Here is a 26514-nt window from a genome sequence, read left to right as displayed (position 1 = left end):
GGGCTCCCAGTTACTAAAGGAAGAGTGCCAGCATTTACCGAACACCTACAGTGTAGCCTGTATTGCACTAGGGTATTTGCACTCACGTTGATTCACTTATTCCTGCCAGCCATTCTGGGAAGGTGGTGTTACCATCCACAGTTGTTAAATGAGGATACTGAGATGCAGAGAGGATTGGTAACTTTCAGAAGTCACGCGTTTAATAAGAGGCAGAGGTAGAATTCAAGCCCAGGCCTGGCTGACCCCCATCATGCCACCACGACAGCCACGGTCCAGCAGGGAGGGAGGGAGCTGGCGATACACCTGTCCTCACTTTCTTCCCACCCTCTCATCACCTGCTGGCACCTGCCATTGGCCAAACCCAACCTAAAGCCAGAAGGTAAGGGAGCCCATCGAGGCAATCCGTACAGGTCACGCTCTGCGCACGGGGCAGCAACTGGAGAATATCCAGCACAGGGGAAGCCTGTCCCCTGCCCTCCAGGGTTTCAGCCTCAGAGCTGAGATTTATCCAGTCCAGCACAGGGAGGGTGAGAGGAAGGGCAGTGGGGGTGGTCTGGAGGCTAGCAGGCTGAAATGAAGCAAGCCTCCTGCACCAGCTGCCCCTACTCCCTGCAGGGCCTGTGTGGGTGCCCCTGAGATGCCACACTCCAGACCTACTAGTCAGAGAAGCCAGGGCCGGTCTGAGAGCCTTAAGCCCAGGAAGATGTGGAAACAACCCATTCTGATTTTCAAGGGTCACAGCTACAAGTTCTCGCCTCTCCCTGACAGGGCCTGCTGCGAAGTTCCCCTTCCAGCTTTGGGGCAGCGGAGCCATGAATCTTTGCTGAAAACAATTTCCAGCAAGCCCCAGGAGACCCTGAGCTGTCCACGTCTCTCCAGAGAGTAACCTTGTGAGCACCCACCTCAGGAGCTACCTCAAGGATGAAAACAAACTAGTTCAAGGAGTGGGATAAGTAAATGGACTTTTCCAGTCCACTACAGCCTGAGGCGACACACAGGGTCACATTAACAGCAATTCAAAAATGTTTTATAGATCCCACCAGCATATCTGCAGCACCTCAAACGCATTCCCAAGTTTCCCCCAGTTATTTCTGGTAGTGTCTGGGGTAGGGTCTCCTCACTCCAGCTCCTTGCTGGCACCTATTTCCCCACACTCCTAGAGGATGGTGTCCAGCACTACCCAACTGTCAGTGCTGGCTGTGGCCAGGGCTGCCATGTACAGCTGCACAGGGTGTGCACTGCCCAACTGGACAGGGCAGTCCCGACTGTGGGTCACTACCTTGTTCCCAGAACTCTACCTCTAGGGCTCCCAAATGGCAAACCTTCAAGGTGCTTATCAGTGCAGCGCAATGCTCACCATATCAGAGGTGCGCTGGGTTTCTGTCAGCTCTTCCTCCAAAACCTAGCATGAGTCCAACCACTGGTCACTATCTCCTTGACACTGCCCTGGTGCCAGTCCCCTTGCTTCTCACCTGGACAGCCCCTCAAGTCTCCTAACGGTGTTCTCAGCTCCATCCTTATTCCGCCTGGACCACTCTCCACCCAGTACCAAGAGGGACAATGAGAAAACACAAAGCAGTGCATATCATCTTCCTGCCTGCAACCCTCCAGAGGCCTCCACTGCACTCTGAATCCAATCCTAAGGCCTCACCTGGCCTACAGGACCTGCCCGGCCTGCCCCTCTCGTTCCGCCTCCCTCCACTCTCCTGCTTGGCCCCTCTGCTGGGCCACATTGATCTTTCAGGGCCAAGCTCATTCCCACCCCATTGCTTTTGCACGTGCTGTTCCTTTGCATGGCTGCCTCCTTCCAGTCTTTGGGCCTTGGTTCATGTGACCCTCCCTCCTAGAAGCCTTCCCTGAGCACCCCGTTTAAAATAGCCTCCCTCCCACCCCCGCCCAGTCCCATCTTTCCTATTCCATTAACTGGTTTCATCAGTCTGGAAATTATCTCATCTCTTCATTGTCTGCCTCCTTAAAGAGACATACACTCCAGAAGGCCAGGGGCTGTGTCTGTCTTGTTCACTGCTGCGTCCCCAGCTCCTGGCACCGTAAACATGTGTGAAATAACTGAGTGGATGTCCCCCACAGAAGAGGGGGCCTTTGCTCTGCTCCACGGCACTTGCTGAGACTTGTGGCCCCGAGTCTCATGGCTCAGCACTACGTGAGCCCTGGTCTCACCACGAGTGCAGTGAAATCAGCTCCTACGGCCTCTGCTGAGAGCCCTTGCTGTCCAGAGCTCAAGTTCAAGCTGCTCTCTGGGAGCCAGGCCGGATTCAGGTTCCATCCTGGTGGCACCGGAGGTCCACGTGCCTGGGTCTGCGTCTTTGCTCCATCGCTTCAGTGGTAGGCCCTTGGGTGAGCTACTTAATCTCTCTAAACCTTATTTTCCCCAGCTCCAAAAGGAGGAAAGCGGTGCTTCTTACCACCTGGAGTTGTTGTGACTCTAAAGAAGATAATTCACACGGACCTTCCGCACAGCGCCTGCGCCCAGTAAACGCTCAACCAGCGTCGTCGCCATTACTAGTTCCCATGAAGTTGTCTCCCACGTGTTCTTCCGGGACCCGAGCGCAGCCATCCTCCCATATCTGCTCAAGCAAAGCAAATCCAGAGACTACCCCCCACCCACCAGGCGCTGGCTCATCGCTTTGGATGCCAGCTATAGATAACTCGTGAACAGCAGCTCCCTATGGGTTCACTGAGAAAGATGAAATGAGGGATTTAAAGAGAAATGATTAATATCTGTATCCACAGAGATGCACACAACATGGGCCTATCCTCAAGGAACTCACAGTGCAGGAGAGGAGAGCAGATCTGCACGCGAACGCATCCACTGGGAGGGGGCGACGTCAGCGCCGAGTGGTGGCCCCGTGGACTCAGGTGGCCCCCTGCAAACACGCAGCCTGAACACTACGGAGAACCTCACGTCAAGTCAGATTTTATCACCAAATGAACTTGTGCCAAACTTCTAAAAAAAAGGCTTGCTGGGGTGTCTTGTTTGTTTGTTTGTTTTTTACTTTTTCAGCGATTTGGGTTTCTGAATTTGTGGAGAAGGGAGTGTGCTCTCACAGTCAGGGCCGAGTCATCCATCAGGTGCAGCAGGCACAGGGCTGGGGGCTCACGATACTATCAGGAGCCCCCAAAATGTTCTAGCTTCTTTTAAAGTGAGAGTAAAAAGTGAAATTTTAGGTCAGAAAATGCTTTAATATATAATGTTAGCATGTTTGTCCTTACACCAATGCAGTCATGGAAGATGGTTTTTAATATTTTTAGTGGGGGAAGGAGCTCACCAAGTGCCCAGGGTGGGAGGGAGTCGCGGGCCCTGCTTGGAGCGCCGCCCGCACAGACCCCTGGGAGGACTGGCTGAGATAAGGCCAAGGAACGGATGGGCACAATGCCCGATACGGAGTAAACGGTAAACGATGACAACAGTAACGACCATGATATTTTCAGTCTCTTTTTTCTCACCTATAAAATGGAGTATCTGCTGCCCTCCCCACCCCCAGGCCTGCCGTGAGACTCAAGGGAGACAACAAACGCCAAAGCACTTTGGGGACCAGCCCTGCCTGCAGAGGAGAGGGGCTAAGACTGGGGACACCGACATCATCCACTTGGACCAGGAACATGAGCGGACGGCCACACCTGGCGGAATGGCCCCGAAAGGCCCATCACAGGTACTGCCTTCCTTCCTGTACCTGCCTGGCAGACGGAGCAGTGGAGAAGGGTGGAGGGCTAGGCTGGGGCAGGGGCACCCGGGAGCCAGATCAGTGGAGGAGGGAGTTACTCAGGACCCCCAGAGCCCGCTTGGGGCAGGCCTGGGGCAGCTCGTCAGGGGTTTAGACACAGCCTCACCATGTCAGGGCGGCCGTCTTTCTCTCCTTGTCTCCTCCTAGGTAGACTCCCGAATGGTGCCCCTTGCTGCCCTCACCCCCGAGACCCTGAGTCAGAAACCCTGGATGAGCTTTCGAAGGCTAGTATTCCCCTGCGGTCATTCAACAGTCATTCACTAGCGTGTGCTTCTATGCACTAGGCCTCAAGCGAGATGCTCAGGCCAGAGCCCCGAATGAGGCAGCCCCAGGCCCAGCCCTCGGACCTCTATGATGACACCAGCCCATCTCCCCGCCAGCGTCAGCACCTCTGCTTCGTGATCCCACCCTGGCCTCACGCCTGGGGAGCTCACTCCATCAATCTCTTTCCAGGAGCCCTCATTTATCCGCTCGGCCGCCTCGCTGGGCCCCAGGACAGATAAGTGAGGTCGGCAACAGCTTGGATACCCCTCGGGACGAGAATTTCAGCAGGTATCTATCTGTAAGCAAATTGGGGTCCTTTCCCACTGACTGTAAAACTGCCTCCAGTCCCTCATCTCCTGTTTAGGACAAAGGTCCTATCTGATACAGACAACAGTGTTCCAGAAGCAACCGTTTTTAAAAATTTTATGCTGGATGGGGAGGATTTTAAACAGCTTTGGAAATTTCCTGTGAAGTGTTTGTTACGAACCTACGAAGAAAACCAGGAAACGAAAATTAAATCTCTCCTGTCTCTGTTCTTCAGTCTCCCCTCTTGGGGACAAGCCCCCACGTGAGCTGCAGGGTGAGAGAGAGGCGACAAACCAAATGACCATTCCTTAAGATACCGTTACGAAGACAAAATGAAAACCAGTCAACTGAAGTCTCAGCAAATTGGCTTCGGGCAAATTGGCCTGGAGCCCATAGTTGGTGCTCAGATGGGGTTTAATAAGTATCTGTTGCCTGAGCAGCGAATGCGATGTCCAGGCTTGAGAAGAGGCACTGCCCGGACTCTGTCCCTTGGCAGGTGGGTTGGGAAGTCGGGAATGAGATGGGCAAGCTGACAACAGGCTCTCCAAACCGCTTTGTAACTGAGCACGCACCCTGTGCTGACATTTGGATAGACTTGCCCGGCAAGCACTTCACAGACACAGTGTCCTCACAGGGCTTTCCGTGTGCTGGGACATCCTCTGTGACACTGGGTAGTATAGGATGACTATTAGCACTGCCTTAGACTTCCCATAAAAGAAGTGTCCTAACTTCTCACCAGGAAACATGTGGCTCCCCTGCCAGACATGAGGCAGCAAGTCACAGGACCCGACTACAAGGCCTCCAGGAGAGGAGGGGACCAGCTGGCTCACTCTCAGCTCAGAGGCAGCTGCTTCATTAACTCTGGAGGGATGGACGCTTCCGGCAGTTCCACAGCCTTCCTGATGCTCGGACACTCCCGTAGGCCTTTCCAAGACCAGCTGACCAGGAGAGGAGGGGCCTTGCCTTTTTGTCCCTCACCCATGGCTCAGCCTCACTGCAGCCTTGATCACTAAAAACTGTCACACTTCCTCGAATCTGAGAAGTCATCAACCATTAAATGGGTCACGTTCTAGTAAAAGAGAAAAAGTACTGCCAACTAAACCCTGACACGCTACTAACTTTAAGATGCCTCTTGATTTCAGAGATCCTAAAACAAGAAAAAAGTGTTAAAAAGTTAGAATCGAAGAAATGTAATTTGTTTTCAGGACAACACAACACAGTGTTCCTGCTATCTTTGATGTAAGTGTTCATCACAGTCCCATTACTGCCTAGCAGTTTGGCCTGGTGCAAGGAAGCTCACTTTGCCAAGCCTCACTCTTCTTGTTAGTGGAACAAAATGGTAATACTTCCCTCATAGGGTTTTGGGAGGAGAAGGAAAAGAAAGATACCTATAAAATATTGAGCTTGACACCCAGCCCATCGCAGGTAGCTACATAAGGTGCTCTAACAAGGCTTGTGAGGCCACACATTTCTTTCATCTTCTAGTGCCCTGGCGGGTACACTGAGCTGAACCAAACTATGAATTATTGGGGCTGATATTTCTCAACAGACTATGACCAAGACCAGGGAGGGCAGACAACTGAATTAAGGACCACCAACCAGCTGGCTAGGTTTATGGTAGGGCATCAGGAAAAAGCAGGAGGTTTGGGTGAGAAGGCGAATTCAGTTGGGATGTGCGGAGGTCCAGTTCCTGAAAAGGAGGAGTAGGTTGTATTGAACTAACCCACTGGTAACAATGATAAAAGCTGGACAATATACAAAAGATAACTGCTTGAAAGCACCTGAAAGCAATCCAAAGCAATAGAAGCTGGAGGAGACATGGTCCTTGAAAGACAGGAAGCACACTAGGGTATTTCCCTACTCAAGGTGATACACAGACTGACAAAACAGAATGCAGCAGCATTACTGGCTGGGAAGAAGAGAAAGAGATTGGACCTTGAGGATGGAAATTGAAGGGGAAAATGCTAGAAAGGAGAAAGTCACAGAATAAGGAGCTCCAAATCTACTACACAAATTCCCCTTGATTCCTTAGTTAACCCCTAAATTGTATACATGGAGAGAGAGAGAGAGAGAGAGAGAGAGAGAGAGAGAGAGGAGAGAGAGAGAGAGAGAGAGAGAGACAGTCCTGGGAGCCCAAAAGAAAGCAGCAGCTGAGAGGCAGAAAGTTCAGCAGCTGCCTGAAAGATGGAGTTTGGAGTTCAAGTCCTGCCAAGTTAATGGGGCTTAGCCAGCACTTAAGGCTCTCAATTTAATCCCAGAAAGGCCATGCCTTACAAGTGAACCCAGGATTAAGGGTTATACTCTAGGATTAAGGGCAAAACCAAAATAAACCTACCTGAACAAAACCTAAAAACCAAGCCTCCACAAGATCAAGGGAATATGCCAGTAATTTAACTGCCTGCCAGAACAAAACACAACATTCTTGAGAGGAAGACAATAAAATACTGAGTCTTTTCAACGTAGCATCCAAAACGTCCAGCATATAACTTAAAAATTATAGGCATGTGAAGAAGCAAGAAAATGTGACCCACGATCAAGAGAAATAATAAAATTAGACCCACCGATGACCCAGATGTTGGAATTAGTAAAGAAGGACTTGAAAATGTGTACATGTTATAAATACGTACAGGGTTTTCACGACATGAAGCACAGAATGAACGCATGGATAGGGAATCTCAGAGGAGAAATGGGACACATAAAAATAGACTAAGTGGCAATTCTAAAACCAAAAGGGTACAGCACCTGACATAAAACATAATTTGTATAAAATTAACAGCAGATTAAATACTATAGAATAAAGGATGAGCAAACTTGAAGCCAGGTAATAGAAACGATCCAAACAAGCACAGAGATTTTTTTTTTTAAAGATAAAGATAAATAAATGGTGCTTCAGTGACCTGTGTGTGGGACAACGCCAACTGTGTAAGTGGAGTTCCAGAAGGGGAAGGGAGAGAGAATTGTGCAGAAGAAATATTTAAAGGAATAATGGCCCCCAACCTCCCCCGCCAACACATTCCCAAATTTAGTGAAAAATATCAACCCACAGATCTAAGAAGCTCAGTGAATCCCATACAGAATAAATACGAAGAAAATTAAACCTAGGTCACATCATCGTCAAATTACTGAAAACCAAAGATAGAGAGAAATCTTAAAAGAAGTCAGAGGGGAAGAGACCCACCACGTACACAGGAACAACTACAAGGAAGAGAGCTGACTGCTCATTAGAAACAGTGTAAGCCAGGAGACAATGGAAATGCGTTTCAAAAGTGCCGAAAGGAAAAAATCAGCTTGGAAATGTGAAGCCTGAAATGCTGCTAAGACTCTGAGGTTGCGAGATACAGCAAAACCCCCTCCCAAGCACCCCTGTCTACGTAACACACATTATTCGTGCACTTCTCCCCGCCTCAGCCCCCACCCCTCATACACAGTTATCTCAGTAGAACATCCCAACATTCCCAACAGGAAACAAACAAACAAACCTGTAACTGTCAGGAAGGTGATAACTAGGAAAACACATGAAATTTATACAAACCGTGGGACATAATGAAGATTCTTTGTATTCTGCCACCATGTAAACATCACACATCTTTTTCATTCTGGTAAAAACTATAAAAAGAAAAAGAAAGATTCCCTTTTCCTCAAATGCTTTAGTCACATGACACCGGTCCAACGGGCAGGTGGAAATGCAGAGATGGTGCTCACTGAGGTCAGGAGGATTCCAAGATCTGGGAGCCATCAAGGTGGAGGCTTGACGAGGATGTTCTGGGTACGAGTGGGGAGGAGCCTGGGGGCAGGGAGAAGCGGCAGCAACTTCCTGAGCAATGCTGAGTGCCAGGCGTTGTGCTAAGCACGTTAGGTATGTTATCTTAATCCTCACACTAACCCCTAGGAGTCAGTATTATCATTGCCTTTTTTAACATGAGGAAACAAAGTTTGAGAGAGAATTGGAAAGTTGCCCAGGTTAGTGACAGAGCTGGGATTTGAGCACAGGTTCGTCAGCCTCTGAGCCACAGCTCTTTACCCTCCCCTGCCAGCCTATTCACTCGGCGGTGCTGGGCTGGATAAAAGGAGAGCTCCACACGGCCCACGCCACACGTGCCCCTGTGCTCAGGGGACTTCCGGGCAACTAAAACGACCAGAGCCAACATTACTGAGCACTTACCATGTGTGTTACACTTAACGTGTCACATCTTATTTAATTTTCACAACAGCCCTGTGGGGTAAATCCTTACATCATCTTCATTTTCCACAGGAGGAAAGTGAGGCTCAGGGCTACTGGCGGTAGAACCAGAATTTGACTGCCCAGCTCAGGCTCCCCAGGGGTGTGCTTGATTGCCCAAGGCCACCAACAGGGCAGGGGGTGAGGAAAGATGGGCAGGGCACGGCCACCCTGTTGCTCCTTTCCCACTTGGTGGGATCCCAGGAACTTGGAATTGTGAAAGCAAATCTGTTTAGCAACCAAGGGACTTGGGCTGCACCTATTCCCAGAGCAGGGGGGATGTCCTGGGAATGCTTCTTGCCCCAGGGGGTCCCACCGCTTCCAATCACCTCTCTCACCAAGACAGCTGCAACCAACTCCCAGCAGCTCTGATGCCTCGGCCGCAGCACCTGTCAATCCAGTCAACACCAGCGTGGCCCTCTTAAAAACAAAAGCAAGCCGGAACCCTGTCCTCCTCAGAACCTTGCGGTGCTTCCTGACTGCCCTCGGGATGAAGTCCCCCCTCTGACAAGGCCTCATCCTCTGCCACGCTCCCCTTCTCTCCTCACACCGCACTCCTCTCAGCTCCTGGAAGAATTCACAGTTGCCCTTGCCTCAGGGTCTGCTCCTGTTACTACTGCAGCGTAACAAATTACCACCAAAACTTTGCGGCCTAAAATAACCATTTCCTTAACCTCATGGGTTCTGTGGGTCAGGAATTCAGACACGGAACACTAGGATGGCTTATCTCTGCTGCCTGATGTCTGGGGCCTCAGCAGGAAGACACTATAGCTGGGGATGACTCAATGGCGAGGGGCCTCTTTCCTCCCATGTCTGGGGTTGATGCCAGCTGCCAGCTGGGACCCATGGTACATGCAGTCTTCACATGGCAGCTTCCGGGTAGCTGGACTTCTTGGGGTCCAGCTTGGCTCATGGCGCCAACACAGAGTGTGCCAGTAAACAAGGCAGAAGCTGCACTGCCTTCTTTCACCCAGTCTTGGCAGTCAGGTAGTGTCACTCCCACTGCATTCTACTGGTTACAAGCAAGTCAGAAACCACCCAGATTCAAGGGGAGGGGGCAGAGATCCTACCTCTCGTTGGGAGGAGTGTCAAGGTCTCACTGTGGCGGGGAGATATTGTTGGGGCCACTTCATGCGCTATTCTCTCCGCCCAGGCCACCCTCCCTCTAACCTCACCACCTGCTAACTCTGACCCATCCTCCAGGTTTCAGCTGAAGCACCACTCTGTCAGGGGCCTGCCCTGACTGCTTAATCAGACATCCTGCTTAGATACTCCCTGTGCCTGGCACTTCTCAGGTGCCCAAGTCTGTCTGTCTGTCTCCCCTCCGGCCTGCGAGCTCTGTGAGAACAGGGACTCTGCCTTCCTGGTGCTGGCTCAGAGCAGGTTCCCAAAAAATACATCCTGGAAAAGAGGGTCAGAGAGAGAGAGAGAGAGAGAGACAGAGAGACAGAGACAGAGACAGAGACAGAGACAGAGAGACAGAGACAGAGACAGAGAAGGAGGGAGGGAGAGAAAGAAGGGAATATGCCTGCATCCAGGCTGTCTAGGGTGCAGCTCAGAAGAAGTTAGGCCCCTCTCATATGCTCCGCCTGGTCTTGAGCCCCCAGCCTGCCATGGCCCCACCAGGACCCTCCAGGCCCTCTGGAAAATCCACAGGGCGGGCAACACCTTCACCCCCGGAGTCGACGGGGGGAAGGTTTCTGTGCCATCCTGCTGTCTGGCTAATGTGGTGGCCTGTAAGATGCTGGGGTCTTCTGGCAAAACACACCTTTGCCAGAGGACAAGGTCTGAGCAGGATGGGAGAAGCTGAGGCAAGAAGGAAAGGTGCTCTCCTTCTGCAGAGACAGGGGTGGCTATCCTGGGGAGGGGAGGAGCACGGTGGACCCAGGAACATGACACACTGTGCCTAGCGGTGCGGAGAGCCCCACTAGAGTTTCTCTCCCAATTTGCACCCAAACATCATCATCACCACCACCATCATCACTGAAAATGTTTTAAAAGGGAAAGGAGAGTTACCACCAACACTGCACAAGGCTGTTGTCCAGGCAGAGGACAAACCTGTCCTGGCTGCTCCTTCCCAGGACTCACCTCCGCCCACTCAGCAGGCCCGTTCCCCCCGGCCTGTGCCAATGAGCCTGTAGGCCGCTCGCTGCGTGGGGTCCAGTGCTGTCTCCTCTCTTGCTCTGACTCCACAAACATTCATGAGGCAGGCTCTGTGCTGAGGGTGCCGATGGACTCCCATCATGTGTTCCTCAAGGAGCCGGACGGGAGGTCCCAGCGGAAGTTCTGGGAGGGCGAGCCCTGACCTGCTGGACGCCAGAGTCCTGAGTTCAGTCCACTAAGGCCTCCTCGCCCTACGCCAAGGCCTTTCCTGCATGACCTCATAGAATCTTCGCCGCAGCCCCTGGAGGTAGATTACTTGTTTCAGCTCATTTACTGATGCATGAGAGGGATGCCCGGAGAGATGCAGTGACTCAACCAAGGCCCCTCAGGTGGGAAGTGATGGAGCATTTCCCCAGCGCTGCCCCCACCCCAGCCGGTGGGTACTTCCACTGTCCCAAGCCACTGCTGCTCCCTAACTTCACAGCCCAGATCCCGCTGGCTGCTGTGCAGACAGCCTGGGGCTCCCTTCCCCAGGGTTTAGAGGTAAGAGTGAAGCCTCCAAGAAGGGCGGCTGATGGGGAGAGGCCGTCTGTGCGGGGCTGCCCTGCCTGCCCAACTGGGGCTCAGCGGGGCAGGCCTGGAAGAGGCAGCGATCCAGGGGAGGACCCGGCTCCCTGCAGCCCACACACCAACACGCTGCCTGCACAGCTGGGGCGGATCTAAACCCATTACCTGAGTCAGAGGGGAAGCTCTCTGCCTCGGCAGAGCGCACCAGGGGCTGCCCGGGCTTTTGGGAGCAGCTGGGCCAGGGAGCAGAGCTGGCCCGGCTGCTCGTGCCAAGGAAGGAGGGGGCCCGACGAGGCCGCCAAAGCAGGCTGGGGCGGGAGGGGCCAGGCCAGCTGGGGCCGGAGCTAGTGTGACATCACCGGGCGGCCCGCCTCTGTCTGGGGCTGAGGGGAGGCCCTGAGCCTTTCTGGGGCCTGGGGGATCCTCTTGCACTGGTGGGTGGAGAGAAGTGCCTGCAGCCAACCAGGGTCAGGCTGTGCTCACAGTTTCCTCCGACAGCATGTAAAGGCTCCACAAAGGAGTTGGGAGTTCAAATGAGGCTGCCGCAGACGGCCTGAGGATGGACCCCGCGCCCTGAGCAGTGCCGCCTGAGCTCCGGACCTGCAGAGCATGGCACAGGGGCAGCTGCCGGCCCCCGCGAGAGAAGGCAGGTCGTGAGCCACCCGGCGGGACCCCGGGCCAGCCCCCGCCCCATCCCTGGCCGGAGCCCCCCGCTGTGGAGGCAGAGCGGAGAGAGCAGAGGCCAGTGAGGCAGGGCTGCTCTGCGGCCGGTCCAGCCTGCAACTCAGGGAGGCCATGGCCAGGCTGCCCCGCTGACGGCCGAGGTGAAGCATGTGAGAGCTGCCCCGGGAGCCAGGCAGGAGGGAAGAGGTAAGAGCCCGAGTCTGTGGCACCGAGGGACGGGGGCAAGAGGCAGCAGCTGGCTCCGGGTCTCTGGGTTCAAGAACCCTGACCCCTCCAGCCGGGGAACGGGATGCTCGCAGCTGGGCCCTCCTGCTGCGAGGCATCTGCTGGGACAGGACCTGTGGACACCTGGGCAGGGGGTGGCGTTCTGGGGGCGTGAGGTCATGGCTGGGGTTTCGAGGGCTCCATCAGTAAGCCCCACTCTCCTTCAGACAAAGAGCCTTTGGGGTGAAGGCAGGCGGCTCCTGGGCAGGGCTCCGCAGCCGGGGTGTGTGCGCGAGCGTGAGCTTGTGTGGATGGGTGCCCTTGAGGGGCCAGCGGGCCGATGGAGTCACGGACGCAGGGCTAGCCCGAGGACTCCGGAAGTTGTCTTTCAGTTTTGGGTTCCTATGCACCCTGGCTGGAGACTCTGCTGAGGCACACGCAAAAGCAAATGCTGTCCTGCGAGAGCCGGGAGCCCTCGTTCAGAAAGTTCCCTGGCGCTGAGCAGCCTCTACTCATGCCCTCAGCCGGGGAGGAGAGGGGCAGAGGGGTCCAGAGCCGGGAGGGACACATCAGCCAGAGGTTCCTGCCACTGTGACTCGGGGCGCAGCGCTGCCCTGGTTTCCTGGCGGGTCCGGGGACGTCTGGTCCCTCCTCACACGGGACGGGACAGGATGGGACGGGACGGAGCCCCAGGTCTCCAGCAGGCTGTACGTGGCCTGGCCAGGACACAGGGGAGGATGAGGCTTCCCCGGCACCCTGCAGGGGGGCGGTGCAGGCTCTGCATTCTGAGTCCCTTGAAAGCACTCGTTAGATAACATTTCCAAACAGAAATTCTTCACTGATCCCTCCCTTCTTCTCCTGTGATATGTGTGTCACGGGTCAGCTATTGCCTCTGCTGTGGGATTACGAGAGCTCCCAGAGGGCAGTTCGGTTACTTAGAAAAGGATCCCCTTTCACCGGGGCTCTGAGGAAAGTTGAGAATGCCACTTCCGAAGCTGGCCAAATGCTCCCCACATGTATTTTTCCAAATTGAGACAGAGTGAGGTAGTGCTCACAAGCTAGGCTCAAATCCTAGCTCTTCTACTTATGAGCTAAGTGACCCTTGCAGATCATTTACCCTCTCTAAGCCTCAGTTTCCTTATCTGTAAAATGGGATAACAGTAATGCCCATCTCTTGGTAATAACTAACACTTACATTGCACTTACCAAGAGGTAGAGTCCTCACAACCACCCTATAACACAGGTACTGTTAGTCATCACCATTTCACATGTGAGGAAACTGAGGCACAGAGGTTAAGTGTTGTGCCCAAGGCCACATGGTTAGTAAATGCCAGCACCATCACTTGAACCCAGCACTCTGAGCCATGCTCCATTGCTTTCTAGGAGGAGCGCATGGGATCATGACCGGGAAGGCCTTAGCACGGTACCTGGTGGGTGGCAAAGCCTCAGAAAACATTAGTCACTGAGTATTATGAGCCATAACAATCAGAATTGCAGAGAGAGAAGAGCAGAGACCCAGATTCTCTATCCTGGATACATTCTGCTGGGGTTGTCAGGAAATCCCACCAGGCTGAGCCAGTGCTATGACCACTACTGCCACCCACGCTGGGGATCCTCCCAGGAGCCCGAGGAGGGGGGCTTTATGTCTGGGGCAACTGCAGCGCATCCAGATCCTAGAAGTCCACACGAAGGAGGAGTGCAGATGCACCGACAAAAGGACCTCGGGTGCATCTGATACCAGCCTTACAGTAAGAGCATCCCACCCCTCACACAGCACTTCTCCCCTGCCTGCTGGTCCGCTCACCAGAACCAGCAGAGAGGAAAGCAAGCTACCACCGTGCTGCAGGAGGTCCACAAAGCGGGAGGACCAATGCCAGGCCTGTCCTGGGGTTGTAGAGGGTGAGGCAGGGACCCCTCCCCCAAACCCCACCCCCATCACCCAAGTCTGGCCACAAGATAGATGGCCAAGTCTGGTGGATTTCATACCAGCCAACACTGATGCATTTTAGCCCCAGACAGTAGCTTCTCTCCTGTGGCCCCAGAGGTCCCTGAACTCTTGGAAGCATTTGGAAAGCTGACATTAAAACTCTTGGAAGCATTTGGAAAGCTGACATTAAATATATGCTTCTCTAGCACAAGGCCTCTGGGGCTGCGGAAGCTGCAGGTTTCCTGGCTCCACCCGGGAACCACGGTGGCTCACTATGCTCTCTGGGCAGCCCGGGCCAAGTAGAGACTCTGACTGACCTCACAGGCCTGCCTAACACAAATTAGCTTAATTATTATTCAGTAAAGGCAGACAAAAATGTGTGAAGCACATAGCCCAGGAAGGGACTGCACGGTATTCCTGCACTTTCATGGGCTGAGCAACTAAGCCATTTCTCCATCACACAGTGATTTATTAAGTACCACTGGGCTAAGTAAGGCACATGCAGTATCTCATTTCATCCTCGCTACAACCTTAGGAGGCAGGTTCCAGTTTTAGCATCACATTTTACAGATGAGAAAACAAAGGCTCGGAGAAGTTAAGCAGCCTGCCCAAGGTCACACCGTTGGTGATTCTGTGGGAATGTGAACCCTGGTCAGTATGGCTCCAAAGTCCACGCCTTTCCCTGCCTCACTCCAATGCCCTGTTCAAGGTGTCTCGCAGTCAAGTCTGTTTTGGTTGGTGTCCTAGAGACGCTGCACCATCCCATCTGAAAGCCACGTGCTTACCTGCTTATGTCACAGAAGCCTACCTCTGAGACAGTACAGGCCTCGTCGCCACCCCTCTTACAACCAAGCCTCAGCACAGCTACACAGCACGCCTGCGGTAGCACAGTCAATGAGAGGTGGACCTGGATTCCAAGCCAGGCTGTCAGCTCAGAACCCTGCGCAGCTGGTGCTCTGTATGGCTGCCGCCCCCGGCAGCTCCATGGAACTCTGCACCAGCTCAGTGGGGCAGAGCCTCGGGCCAGCAGTCATCTATGTGCCTGAGATACCACTGGTGTGTTTCCCACGTTCCTAACTTGGAGACTCCAAGGGCTGCAGAACCTGAGCTCAGGTCTTCAAGGCCTACACCGGCCACACGTTAGCAATTCCGGAGAAGAGATCCGGGAGCCGTAACTGGCAGCTACAGCAGAACAAACAGAACAGGCAGCAGCCCCGCCCAAGGCAAGTACATTCAGCTTCTGGCCTCTCTCTGAGTCACAGCCCACTTTGTCCAAACTGGTCTCAATTGAGAGCAGTCAGATGGGGGAGGCGTTCTGCTTCAGGACGCCCACAGCCCAGTGGGAGGAGGGAGAAAGTGAATCTAATAATCACACAAACGCACAACAGTGGGAGACCTGTAAGGAGGCGGCGTGTGGCGCTAAGAGGGAACTGTGAGATGCGTGGCGCTGTCCCCATTTTACAGAAGAGGGAACTGAGGGTCAGCGGGTGCAGCACCTCTGCCAAGGTCTCTCCACTAGCGGGCCAAAAAGCAAGGATCCAAGCCCAGATCTGGGCCCGTTCCACCCCAGCCCACTGCCATCCCGGACAAACACACTGCGGGAATCTCAAGAATGAATCAATCCATTGAATAGCATTTCTTTTCTGCGAATTTATATGAAACACCCCAAATAGAAGGGTTATTCAGCCACTAGCAGCTAGGAGTTTGTGGTGATAGATGGGTCACATCAGAACCTCATTCTGAGGGTAGTTTCTATGACAAAACCACATTCCCACACAACGACCATAAGCCGTATGACTGACTTAATAACGGCCTTGGGAGGGGAGTTAGAATGTTACAATGTCCCGTTCCACGTACACATCAGTTTTAAGACACATTCTGATCACAGACATGTTAACGTGCTGGGTTGGGGGAGCCAGCCCTCTCACAATCAAGCTATTGTGTTAGGTGGATTCTCTGGTGAAACCAGCCTGTCTTGGGGCCAGCAGCCCCAGAGCCTCAGCCTGCCGCTGCTGCCTAGTCCTCCAGAAAGGCATGCCCAAAACCACCTCAGAAAAGCCCAGAATGAACTCTGTTCTTATCTCTGAGAGATGCCTGAGGACCCGCCCAGCTCCAGGAACGACCAAAGTCCTGCCCAAGATGGACCCACCTCAGCCCCCATGAGGGAAAGGTGGGATCTCTCAGTCACTGCTGGACCTCCAATACCCACTGGGGACAGGGCGAGAAGGGATTTGAATGAATGAACGAAGGAGGGAAGGAAGGAGGGAGGGAGGGAGACTCAGACCCAGACACTGTGGCCCCCGGAGGGCAGGCACCCACCTTGCTCCTGCTCTATCTCCAGCCCCCAGCACAGTGGCTGGCACAGAGGAAATGCTCAGGAAATATGTTCAATGAATGAAGTCCTTGAATTCCTATTTAGTATCCCAGGTGCCATCCTGGCTATTGGGTATTCAGAGGGGGAACCGCCCTGACCCCGCTTTTAAGAAGCTTGCCGTCTGGGGTAGAGAACCAGACATGCTGTATCTTGGGGGCTGTGATGGAAGCAGCCCCAGCTGCTTCTGGGAGCTGGAGGAGGGAGGGGGCCCTCCCTGTGAACGGCCAGCTTCACTGAGAAGGTCAACTTAGCAAGGAAGGCAGGCGTGCATCAGGCAGGACACAGGGAAGGTGACGAGGCAAAAAGAACAGCACGTGCAGACGCAGGGAGGCATGATAACACAGGCTCTGTCTTTCGGCAGGACACTGACAAGACCAGATGTGTGTTTTAGAGAGATAGGCCTGGAGCTGCAGGCAGTGCAGAGTGCAGGGGAGAGAGCGGCTGAGGGCAGGGAGGCCAGGAAGGACTGTGTGGGTAGGAAAGCTGGCTATGGAGTCCACAAACCTGGTTCCAAGCCTAGCTCCACCACTTGGTAGCTCTGAGGCCTGGGCAAGACTTCATCCTTACCTCTGTTTCTTCATCTGTGAAATGGGGATAATCATAGCCCCTGCCTTACAGAATTGCTGGGATCAGTGAGGTAGGCACAAAGTGGTTGTCCCAGTGCTCAGGGGATAGGCCCTGCCAACAGGCCAAGGTGGCCATGGTGCCAACCACTCAGCCTGGCTCAGAAGAGCAGCTCCAGGCAAGGTCCGGATTTCCCAGGAAGCTGCCCTGGGACAGTGCTGTCCACCCAGTCCCTAGCTGTTCTCTCCCGTCTGAGGCTCCCCCAGTTCCAGGGCTCCAGAGCACACGAGGCACTGCCGGAAATGCAGCAGCCAACGCAGGAGCCGGGCTCTGAAATGGCTTCTGCAGACTCTCCTGCCTCTGCTCTGCTGGCTGAGGCTCCTGGCACAGAGGGCTCACTGCGCAGGCTTTGGGACCACCTCAAAATGGTTCCCAAATAATGTACCGTGGAAAAGGAACAGCAGCACCCTCGTCCCCCTGGCAAAGGCAACCAGCCCCCACCGCCTAACCACATCCCCTCCTGCCCCATGCGCTCACAGTATGGCCACAACCTGCCTCCTCCATGAACTCAGCCCTGCCCTGGAGCCAGCAACACACCAGTGGCAGGAGCATCAGGCAGATTCGACCCTCCACTGCCACTCTTCCAGGCAAATCCGTCTGATCCTACCTACCTGCTTCCCTGGCTCACGCCTGTGTTCCCAGAACCCACGACAGGGCTGGACCCAGGATGCAGCAATACACAATGGCGGGCTGACTGGGAAGGCTAAGTGGATGGAAGGCTGGCTGGCTGGAAAAACGGCTCATTCGAAGGTCTTATTAGAGTTGAACTGACAGGGTCTGGGAATCAGCTCCAGACTCCCTGGGTACCCACACTGACTTTTGGTGGGGATGATTCACAGAATCCTAGGCTGGGAAGGGATAGCAGTTGGAGATGTGGCTATTCCCTCCCTGGCCTCCAGGCTGGCGGTGAATCACCAGGACAAGTGATGCACAGTTCCTTCTCCAGGGTTTCTAAGGTGAGGACACCACTGCTCATCCTAGATGCCCACTTTGGGGTCTCGCCACTTGGATAATCAAGAACTGTTTCTAACATCCAACAAGACTCACCCTTGTGCCGACCTGAAAGCTATTTCTACTTTGTCAGTCAAGAGTCACTAAAAAGTAATCTGCATCTTGGCCATTAAGCAAACAGACAGGCACCTTTTACTCAAACTGGTTGGAGAGACTCTCTTGATGGAGGTGAGGACATGGACCTTGCAGTCGACAGCTGAATCCCAGTCCCGATACTTACTCCAAGGGACCTTAGGCAAGTGACCTAACCTTTCTGGACCTGGGTTTCCTCTACTGCAAATACAGATAATAATACCTTTCTCCTAGGTAAGGAGACCAAATAGTTTGTTACCCAATCAGGACACTTTTGAGAATAAAACAGGGTGCTGTCAATAATTAATAAGATAATAGTTCTTAACTGGGGCCAACCAGCGTGCGTGGTCCCCTATTCACAGGGTTGTAAGCACCAATGAGATAGAGCATGGCTGAGCACACAGTAAGTTCACAACAAACAAATGGTAGCTGTTATTATCTATCCTATTGGTCATGTGGTCAGCTGGGCCCTCTAGGGCCATTTCTTCTGGAATTTTCCTTTATCTGGATCCCTCTCTCATCCTGGATTACCAATTGGTTTGGTACTACCTAACTGCACATCATACATCCCAACCAGCTTTGGCAGGAAAAACTGTTTGTCAACTTCAAAGTTTTGATTTTTTTCTTTCTGTCCTGATGTTGGTTTAACATCACGATTCATGCTCGGCTCCATCAGACTCACTCAAGTGCAGCTCAAGTTCCTAGCTTCCTGTCAGGGGCCCGCCGGGCACACTGGGGCCAGGTGGCAGTTCCAGATTCCCTTGCTGCCTTGAAAGGGGCCCACTTCTCAGGCCTCCTGCAGTGCCTCTGGCCTGGACTCATACCTGGCTTTCATCTGTGATCACAGAATGATGGGGCAGGGCTGGCTGGGGAGGGAGGGATGGGTTCTGTGAGCCCCCAGACAGGACTACAACGTGGACTAATGAAGAAACACCATCCTGGGAGCTGGATTTAATTCAGGGCCAGCAGTCCCAGGGGTTGCAAGAGCTCTCCTGTTCTCCCCCTGCTTTGGAGTGGGGGCAGTTGTCAGAGAACAATCTCCTTTGAGTTTTCCTGTCACTTCCATACATGCAGCATGGTATATATCTTGGGGTTCTGTTACCAACTGCTACTTAGTTAAGCTGGTAACTTTGGGCAAAATGGCTCATGGACTTTGAATCTCAATAGTTTGCTCACCTGCAATGGGGACAACTGTCAGCTCTGCCGTTAGCCTTAAAAGCGTCTTTGTGGGAATTAGAATATTGCTGTGATTTAAACATACAAAACTACAAAGACTAATGTGACTTGTGCTCCCTAGGGTTGCATAGTGCACAACCTGGGCCACCATGCACGGCAACCCTGAAATAACGGCTTCCCTCCCAGGGCTGTTGGGAGGATAAAGTGAGATAATGTTTATAAAGTGCTTGGATCATGGTGATAACTGGTTGTAGTTACTATTTTTTTCAGTATTTGAAATTTTCTTATTCCTACCCTTTGGGGTGAGAACTCACAAGGTGACCCCAGGAAAGCAGCTTCTGCCACAGGGCAGGACACACAGCTCTGTCTTATGAAAACGATTCTTTCCACAAAGTGGCCCCTCACCTGGGCTGCGGGGCTGCAGTGCTGAGAGGGACATGGACACGCGGTGTGGGATCCCACCACAGCAGGCCAAACAGGGACACCTAGAGCTACCCACCGGAGGCTGGGTGGGACCCAGACCCTGGGGAGGTGGCCTCCCAGTGTGCAGAGCCCATCATGTGGCTCAGTCGCACCAGCCCCAGTTGTGGGGAGGGAAACCCGTGCATAATGGAAACTCCTCACAATACAATGTGGAAAGGCAATTTCAAGAATCATTTTTGTCTTCACTTTGAAGCCAAAGGAAAACAGTTGGATTTGCTTTTCTTTGTTGGTCATAGGAAGAAACTGAGGAGCATCTCTTCGATTGGAGTTGAGTTCTTCTCCAGGCCTAAGATGGCTGGAATGCTGGGGAGTTATTTCTCTTGGGATGCAATTAGTTGAATAAATATCAAGAGAGCAAAAGTAAACAAGCTCATTACTGCCCATTAAGAACTGCCAAACTTGCAAAAAACTGAGGAGGGGGTTGGAACCTTTAAGGAAAATAAATTACTCCAAGGCCCAGGGCAGCACAAAGAGCACAGCCCTTGGTGTCAGGCTGACCCCAGCTCTAGGCTGAGTCAGCTCTGGCTCTTGTCTGCCATGTGCTCCTGGGCAAGTCACTTAGCCTGTCCGGGTTTTGGTGCCCCCATTTATAAACTAGGGGGAATACCAACCTTGCTGGATTCCCTGGGACAGTGTATGTCAGGCACCTAGCACAGTGCCCTGTTCCTTCCCTTCCTTCTTGTAACCCGATTGGCTCCAGGTCACTCCCGCCAAGCCCAGACCCCACAGAAATGTGACAGTAAGACCCAAAATCGTGTGGCTTCACGACTGGTCCCACCAGCAGCAGTGCAACCTTGAGCAAGTTACCTGACGCCCTCTTGAGCTTCAGTTTTCTCACCATCAAAATGGGCATAATACTACTAACCGGCTCTGAAGGTCGTGGTGATTACACAGATAATGTGTATGTACAGGGCCTCGTGAACCTAAAAAGCTGTAGGAGTGTTAACCGTCAAGTTTCGTTCTCTTTTTAATTGAACAGCTACAAGAAATGCTCTTTAAAGACTGCAATGTTTCTGACTGCGTTTGCACGTCTGGTGCCTCCCCGCTCTGTGCCCAGTGCTGTGTGAGATGCTAGGGACCCCACGACAGCGAGGACCAGTCCAACCAGCGGACTCCTTCAGGGTGGGAGGTGAGGCTAGACAGAACTCCTGGGCAGGCCCAGCTCTGTGACATGGAACAAGGCCCTCGGCTGTCAAATGGGACAGTTAGTCCTGGTATCTCCTTGGGGGGGATGGTAGGATCAAGGAGATGGTACACGTGCTGGACACACTGCCGGAGTGTGGTCAGCACTCCTCGCCGCCAGTCGGCTTTGCTGGTGCTCTCATGCTGCTATCATGCCATCCCCACCTCTGGTTTTGGAAGCACTTCCACAGTCCTTAGCTACTGTGCAAGGTGGGTTGGATCACCCCACTTCACAGAAGAGGCTCAGCCTTCAGGATCTCAAGCCCAAGGGCACAGAACTTTGCCTGGGAAGCTGTGAGAGCCCACACTTGGGAGGGGACAGAACTCAGTGGTAAACAGTGCCACCATGCCAGGTCTCGAGGCCTGAAGCCAAGTTGCCTTCCTGGTCCTGTGGCAGTAACTTGGCCAAGGTGGAGCCCTCGCTGGCATCCGCAATCAGCAACACAGCAGCATGGAGAGGCAGGTGAGCGGCCTGTGGGAAGGCAGCGCCGGCAGGCCGGCCCAGGCCAGGAGGGCGGCTCCTCCCCATTGGTGTGGGTTGGGTGTGGCCGCCGGCACAGGAGCAGCTAAAAGTGCGCTGGAAACTAGGCAAACGCTCACAAACTCAGCGAGGTTTACACTAACGTCACTGCAGCCCTAACCTCATAGTTCAACCCACACCAGAGGCTCCAAACACCTTTCTCTGCCTGGCCTGAAAGGCCTGAGCTGGCCTTCGGAACCAAGCTGGGGCTTCCTCATTCAAGTGGAAAGCAGCTCAGCGTGGCCCTGGAGAGCACGGGGTCTGTTCTGTAACTTCCTGCTGTCCAGGCTGCCCACCAGAGAAGCCCCCAGAGGGGTCTGGGGAAGACAAAACCTTCAGGTTCTGTGTCATGGTTGTTATTTTAGGGTAAATTAATGTGAAAACAGAAAGTCATGATGCTAATACTTTATTACTAGAAACCAGATTAAGAACGTTTCTGTGTAGTCATTAAGAGTTTGAAGGTTTGAGTACATCAGGCCAGGGCTGAGTCCTGGTTCTGCCACCTTCTAGCTGTGTGATTTTAGGCAAGTCACTTAGCCTCGCTGAGTCTCAGTTTCCTCATCTGCAAAATGGAGGGACCTCCCTGGCGGTCCAGTGGTTAAGACTCTGTGCTTCCACTGCACGGGGTGTGGGTTCGATCCCTGGTCGGGGAACTAACATCCCGCATGCTGCGCGTGGCGGCCAAACAAACAAACAAAAAACAAATAACAACAACAAAAAAACTAAAACGGAAAAAACAACAGTTATCTACCAAGAAGCCATTGTGAGAATTCAATGAAGTAGAAAACCCTTGCAAAATGTTGAGTGCAGGGTCGGGTACACAGTGGGCACTCACTAAGTGGATGTTAGAGATGGTAGTAATAAATGTAATACACGCCCACGCCCTCAGGCAGTCACTTGCCGGGGGCTCCCCGGCCCCGCCTGCTACACCCCTTTTCGTAGCACTCCCCACTTCATGGCAACTGTCGGTGGCTGTGTCTTTTCATTCAGTCCACAAATATTCACTGAGCTCCTACATATTCCAGGCCCTGTGCTAGGCACTACGGGTGAGGAGTGACCAAAACAGACAAGCCCCCTGCCCTCACGGAGCTTCCACTCTCGGGGGTTGGAAGGGAGACACTACATGCCTGATGGTGACAAGGACTCTGGAGGGGGAAGGTGGCGAGGTCACAATTTTAAGTAAGCAGGGAAGGCCTCACTGGGAAGGTGATATTTCAGCAAAGACCTGAAAGCGGCGGGGGGGAGTGTGCAACACGGAAGGGGCCGAGAGTGTTCTAGGCCAGGTCAAGTGCAAAGGTCCCGCGCCATCGGTGCGCTTGAGGAACGCCCGGGAAGCCAGCATGGCTGGAGCAAGTGCGAGACGAGGTCAGGGAGGGAGTGGGGCCAGAGCGGGGGGCCTTAGAGACCCGTTAGCTTTTTCTCCAAGACGAGGAGACACCAGGGGATTCTGAGTAGAAGGGTGACTTGATCTGACTTTTTTACAAGGTTCACTCTGGCTGCTGGGCTGAGGAGATGCTGTAATGGGCAAGTGCGGGAGCAGGGAGACCAGTCAGGTCCAGGCAAGAGGTGAAGGTGGGCTGTACCAGGGGAGGTGGAGAGAAGCAATAGGATCCTGGGAACAGTCCCAGGATATTGCTATTATAATTTGGTGGTGAATCAGATGTGGGGTATGACGGGAAGAAAGGAGTCAAGGATGACTCGAAGTTCGTTGGCCTGAGCAATCAGAATAGAGTTGCCATTTGCTAACGCAGGAGAAACTGGGATGAACAGGCTGGGATGGAGATGTGGGGAACCCCAGGAGTTCATTTCCGGACGAGTTACGGTTGAGATGCGCGGTAGCAGTGGCAGCAGTAGTAGTTGAACAGAAATGTCGAAGAGGCAGTTGGATATATGAGTCTGGACTCAGGGTGAGGCCCAGGCTAGAATGGATGAGATCACCAAGGTACAGAAGACGTCTGAGGACTGAGCTCTGTCCACCCCCTCCCTGCCCAGGACAGGGTTGGGGATGGACCAGCAAAGGAGACTGAGGAGTAGCCAGTGAGACAGGAAGCAAGGGTGGTGTTTGGGGAAGGAAGTCCAAGGAGGGAGTGATCTGCCATGTCCCCCGGGTGCTGAGAGGCAAAGTATCAGTGAGGACCAGGAACTGGCCATTTGGTCTGGCAAGTGAGGCCCCTGGCGATCCTGTCTAGGACACTCGGAACTGAGGGGACGGGGCCAGGCCTGATGGGGATGCGCTCAAGAGAGAACAGGAGGAGAGGGACTTTCTGGAAACAGTGGGTGTGGGCAACTCTTCAGAGGGTTTTGCTAGAAAGGGGAGCACAGAAATGGAACGGTAGCTGGAGAAGGGATGTGAGGTCAAGAGAGGATTCTCTTTAAGTTGAAAGAAATAACAGCATGACTGTAGAAAAAATGTGATCATGCCGGAGAGCTGGGGGAGAGCTGCTGGAGCCACGTCCTTGAGTAGGCGAGAGGAGCGATCTGTGCACGCCTGTCCCCTCCCTCTTGGCCTGGCTCACTCCTACTCAACACTCCAGGGTCAGCATAAAGGTCACTTTCTCAGAGAAGCTTTCCTGACCCCTCTGGTTAGGTCAGTTCCCTGTTCTACCCTTCCACTGGATACACTGCTTCTGCCTCACGGCACTTAGGGGCTGTGTAATGATGGGTAAGCCCCGTGAGGGCAGGGGCTGGCTCTGTCCTGTTTGCAGCTGCATCCCCAGCAGCCAGCACACCGTCTGGCATACCACAGATGTTCAATGGATATCTGGGGAAGGAACAAGTGGTCTAAGAATAGAACTGAAACAAATCTGGAGACACGTGTCTGTTTTCTTCTCCCACCTGGCTTAATCACGTTGCAGTGATGGGGACCGTGCAGTTACTGGCTGCTGGAAATATCTGGATTTAGAAGAGTTGTTTGCTCCTGTTTGGGCTCTGTAGCTTGGCTAACACACAGACCAAAGCCACGTGACTAGACACATCCCTCCATTGACACTGTTCATTACAAACTGAACACATCCATACTATGTCTAGCAAATCATTCATTTAACAAATATTGCAGAAAGCTTGCTTAGTGCAGCATCCTGGGGATACAGGATGGAAACAGACACAGCACTGGCCTTTATGGAGCGTAGATCCATGAAGAGATCACACAGAATTCAGATTCATCTCAACTGTGATGGGTGTTACAAAGGGCACGTCCAGGGGGAGGCTAAATGGTCTGAGGAGTGGGAGGCAGAGGAGGAGGGAGATGGGACAACCCTTCCTCTGCCTCCCCTCCCAGCTTCAAGCTGCCCTCGTGTGGTTCTCAGGCTCCAGGAGCGGCGGGGCCTCGGCCTGCTGCCTTCAGATGCCCGGTCCCCCCCTGTTTCCTTCCTACCTCTGCCGGGCCTGCCTGTTTCCTTCTGTGGCTCCCGGAAGGGCTGCCTCCTGAAGCTGCGTTTTAGGAAACATCTGCCTGATAAGAAGGCTGAGCTCACCTATGGCACAGGCCGCTGGCAGTGACAGGACCCTTACTGAGTCTCCCCTTCTGTTTACTTTCAGGGTTTCATAGTCTCTGCTCTCAAAGAAGAACCCCCACTTTGCAAGGACCATGAGGCCGCTGTGCGTGACGTGCTGGTGGCTGGGACTGCTGGCCGCCCTGGGAGCGGCTATGGGCCAGAAGGAGGGCTTTGAGGGCACAGAGGAGGGCTCGCCCAGCGAGTTCATCTACCTGAACAGGTACAAGCGGGCCGGCGAGTCCTCGGACAAGTGCACCTACACCTTCATCGTTCCCCAGCAGCGGGTCACGGGCGCCATCTGCGTCAACTCCAAGGAGCCCGAGGTGCTCCTGGAGAACCGGGTGCACAAGCAGGAGCTGGAGCTGCTCAACAACGAGCTGCTCAAGCAGAAGCGGCAGATCGAGACGCTGCAGCAGCTCGTGGAGGTGGACGGCGGCATCGTGAGCGAGGTGAAGCTGCTGCGCAAGGAAAGCCGCAACATGAACTCACGGGTCACACAGCTCTACATGCAGCTCCTGCACGAGATCATCCGCAAGCGGGACAATGCGCTCGAGCTCTCCCAGCTGGAGAACAGGATCCTCAACCAGACGGCTGACATGCTGCAGCTGGCCAGCAAGTACAAGGACCTGGAGCACAAGTACCAGCACCTGGCCACACTGGCCCACAACCAGTCAGAGATCATCGCGCAGCTGGAGGAGCACTGCCAGCGGGTGCCTGTCGCCCGGCCTGTGCCCCAGCCGCCCCCCGCCGCCCCGCCCCGCGTCTACCAGCCGCCCCCCTACAACCGCATCATCAACCAGATCTCCACCAATGAGATCCAGAGCGACCAGAACCTGAAGGTGCTGCCGCCCCCTCTGCCCACCATGCCCACCCTCACCAGCCTCCCATCCTCCACAGACAAGCCGTCGGGTAAGTCCTTCCGGGAACCTGCAACATCTGGGCCTCAGAGTCGGGGACCAGGCTTCCCTTGGCTGTGACCACAAGCGGGGGAAGAGCCGCGGCAAGTTGAAGCCGGGCCAAAGGCTTGCGCAATCAATCCCCCAGCGGTCCCTTGGGCCAAGCCGCAGGAGCCGGTGGGGTGAGAGGGGGACATTCCTCAGGTGGATGCTCCAAGGTAGAAGCAGGCAACAGGGGAATCTCAGAAGACAACAAGTGTTTTCTGGCTTCTGATAGGGAAAAACCCAGGCCTGAGTCTTCTGGGCTCTGCAAGAGGTGCTCTGTATTGGCAGGTAGGATGTCTCTCCTGCAAGCTCTCGTACTGTGCCTGGCACAGAACTGGCATTTAGTAAATGCTCACGGAAGAAACAACAGACCAGAGGAAAAGAAAGTGTTATCACAGCAGAAGTATGATGAACACACTGTAGGGAGGGGCTGGCGGGGGAGGAAGGAGTACTTTCTAAAGCCCACACATTTCCTAGCGTCGGCTGCATCTAGAATTTTCAGTGATGATTCCATACACTCTTAAATACATGTTTCATCTTAAATAAAGATGGTAATTCTCAAAATATCATCATGGGGGAGGAATGGGGCTGCTGGTAGGTTTTTTTTTTTTTTTTTTTTT

The 26514-nt window shown here is 53.6% G+C and overlaps 2 protein-coding genes across 7 annotated transcripts in view; one reads left to right on the top strand and one right to left on the bottom strand.

Annotated features, from left to right (window-relative positions):
- RALGPS1 (Ral GEF with PH domain and SH3 binding motif 1) overlaps positions 1–26514 on the bottom strand; it is a 301912-nt gene that overhangs the window by 88173 nt on the left and 187225 nt on the right. The gene's annotated exons all lie outside the window — the stretch shown is intronic.
- The window catches only part of ANGPTL2 (angiopoietin like 2), a 35683-nt gene continuing 20752 nt past the window's right edge, over positions 11584–26514 (top strand). The window contains exons 1-2 of the mRNA XM_007471711.1: positions 11584–12072; positions 24997–25862. Of these exons, the coding sequence (XP_007471773.1) occupies positions 25046–25862 (817 nt within the window). The 5' untranslated portion in view covers positions 11584–12072; positions 24997–25045. The remainder of the gene's footprint in view (positions 12073–24996; positions 25863–26514) is intronic.

This window comes from Lipotes vexillifer, unplaced genomic scaffold (assembly GCF_000442215.2).
Source record: "Lipotes vexillifer unplaced genomic scaffold, Lipotes_vexillifer_v1.1 scaffold98, whole genome shotgun sequence".
Taxonomy (NCBI): Eukaryota; Metazoa; Chordata; class Mammalia; order Artiodactyla; family Lipotidae; genus Lipotes; species Lipotes vexillifer.
The sequence above is the reverse complement of the archived record's forward strand: the minus strand, read 5'-3'. Positions and strand labels throughout refer to the sequence as shown.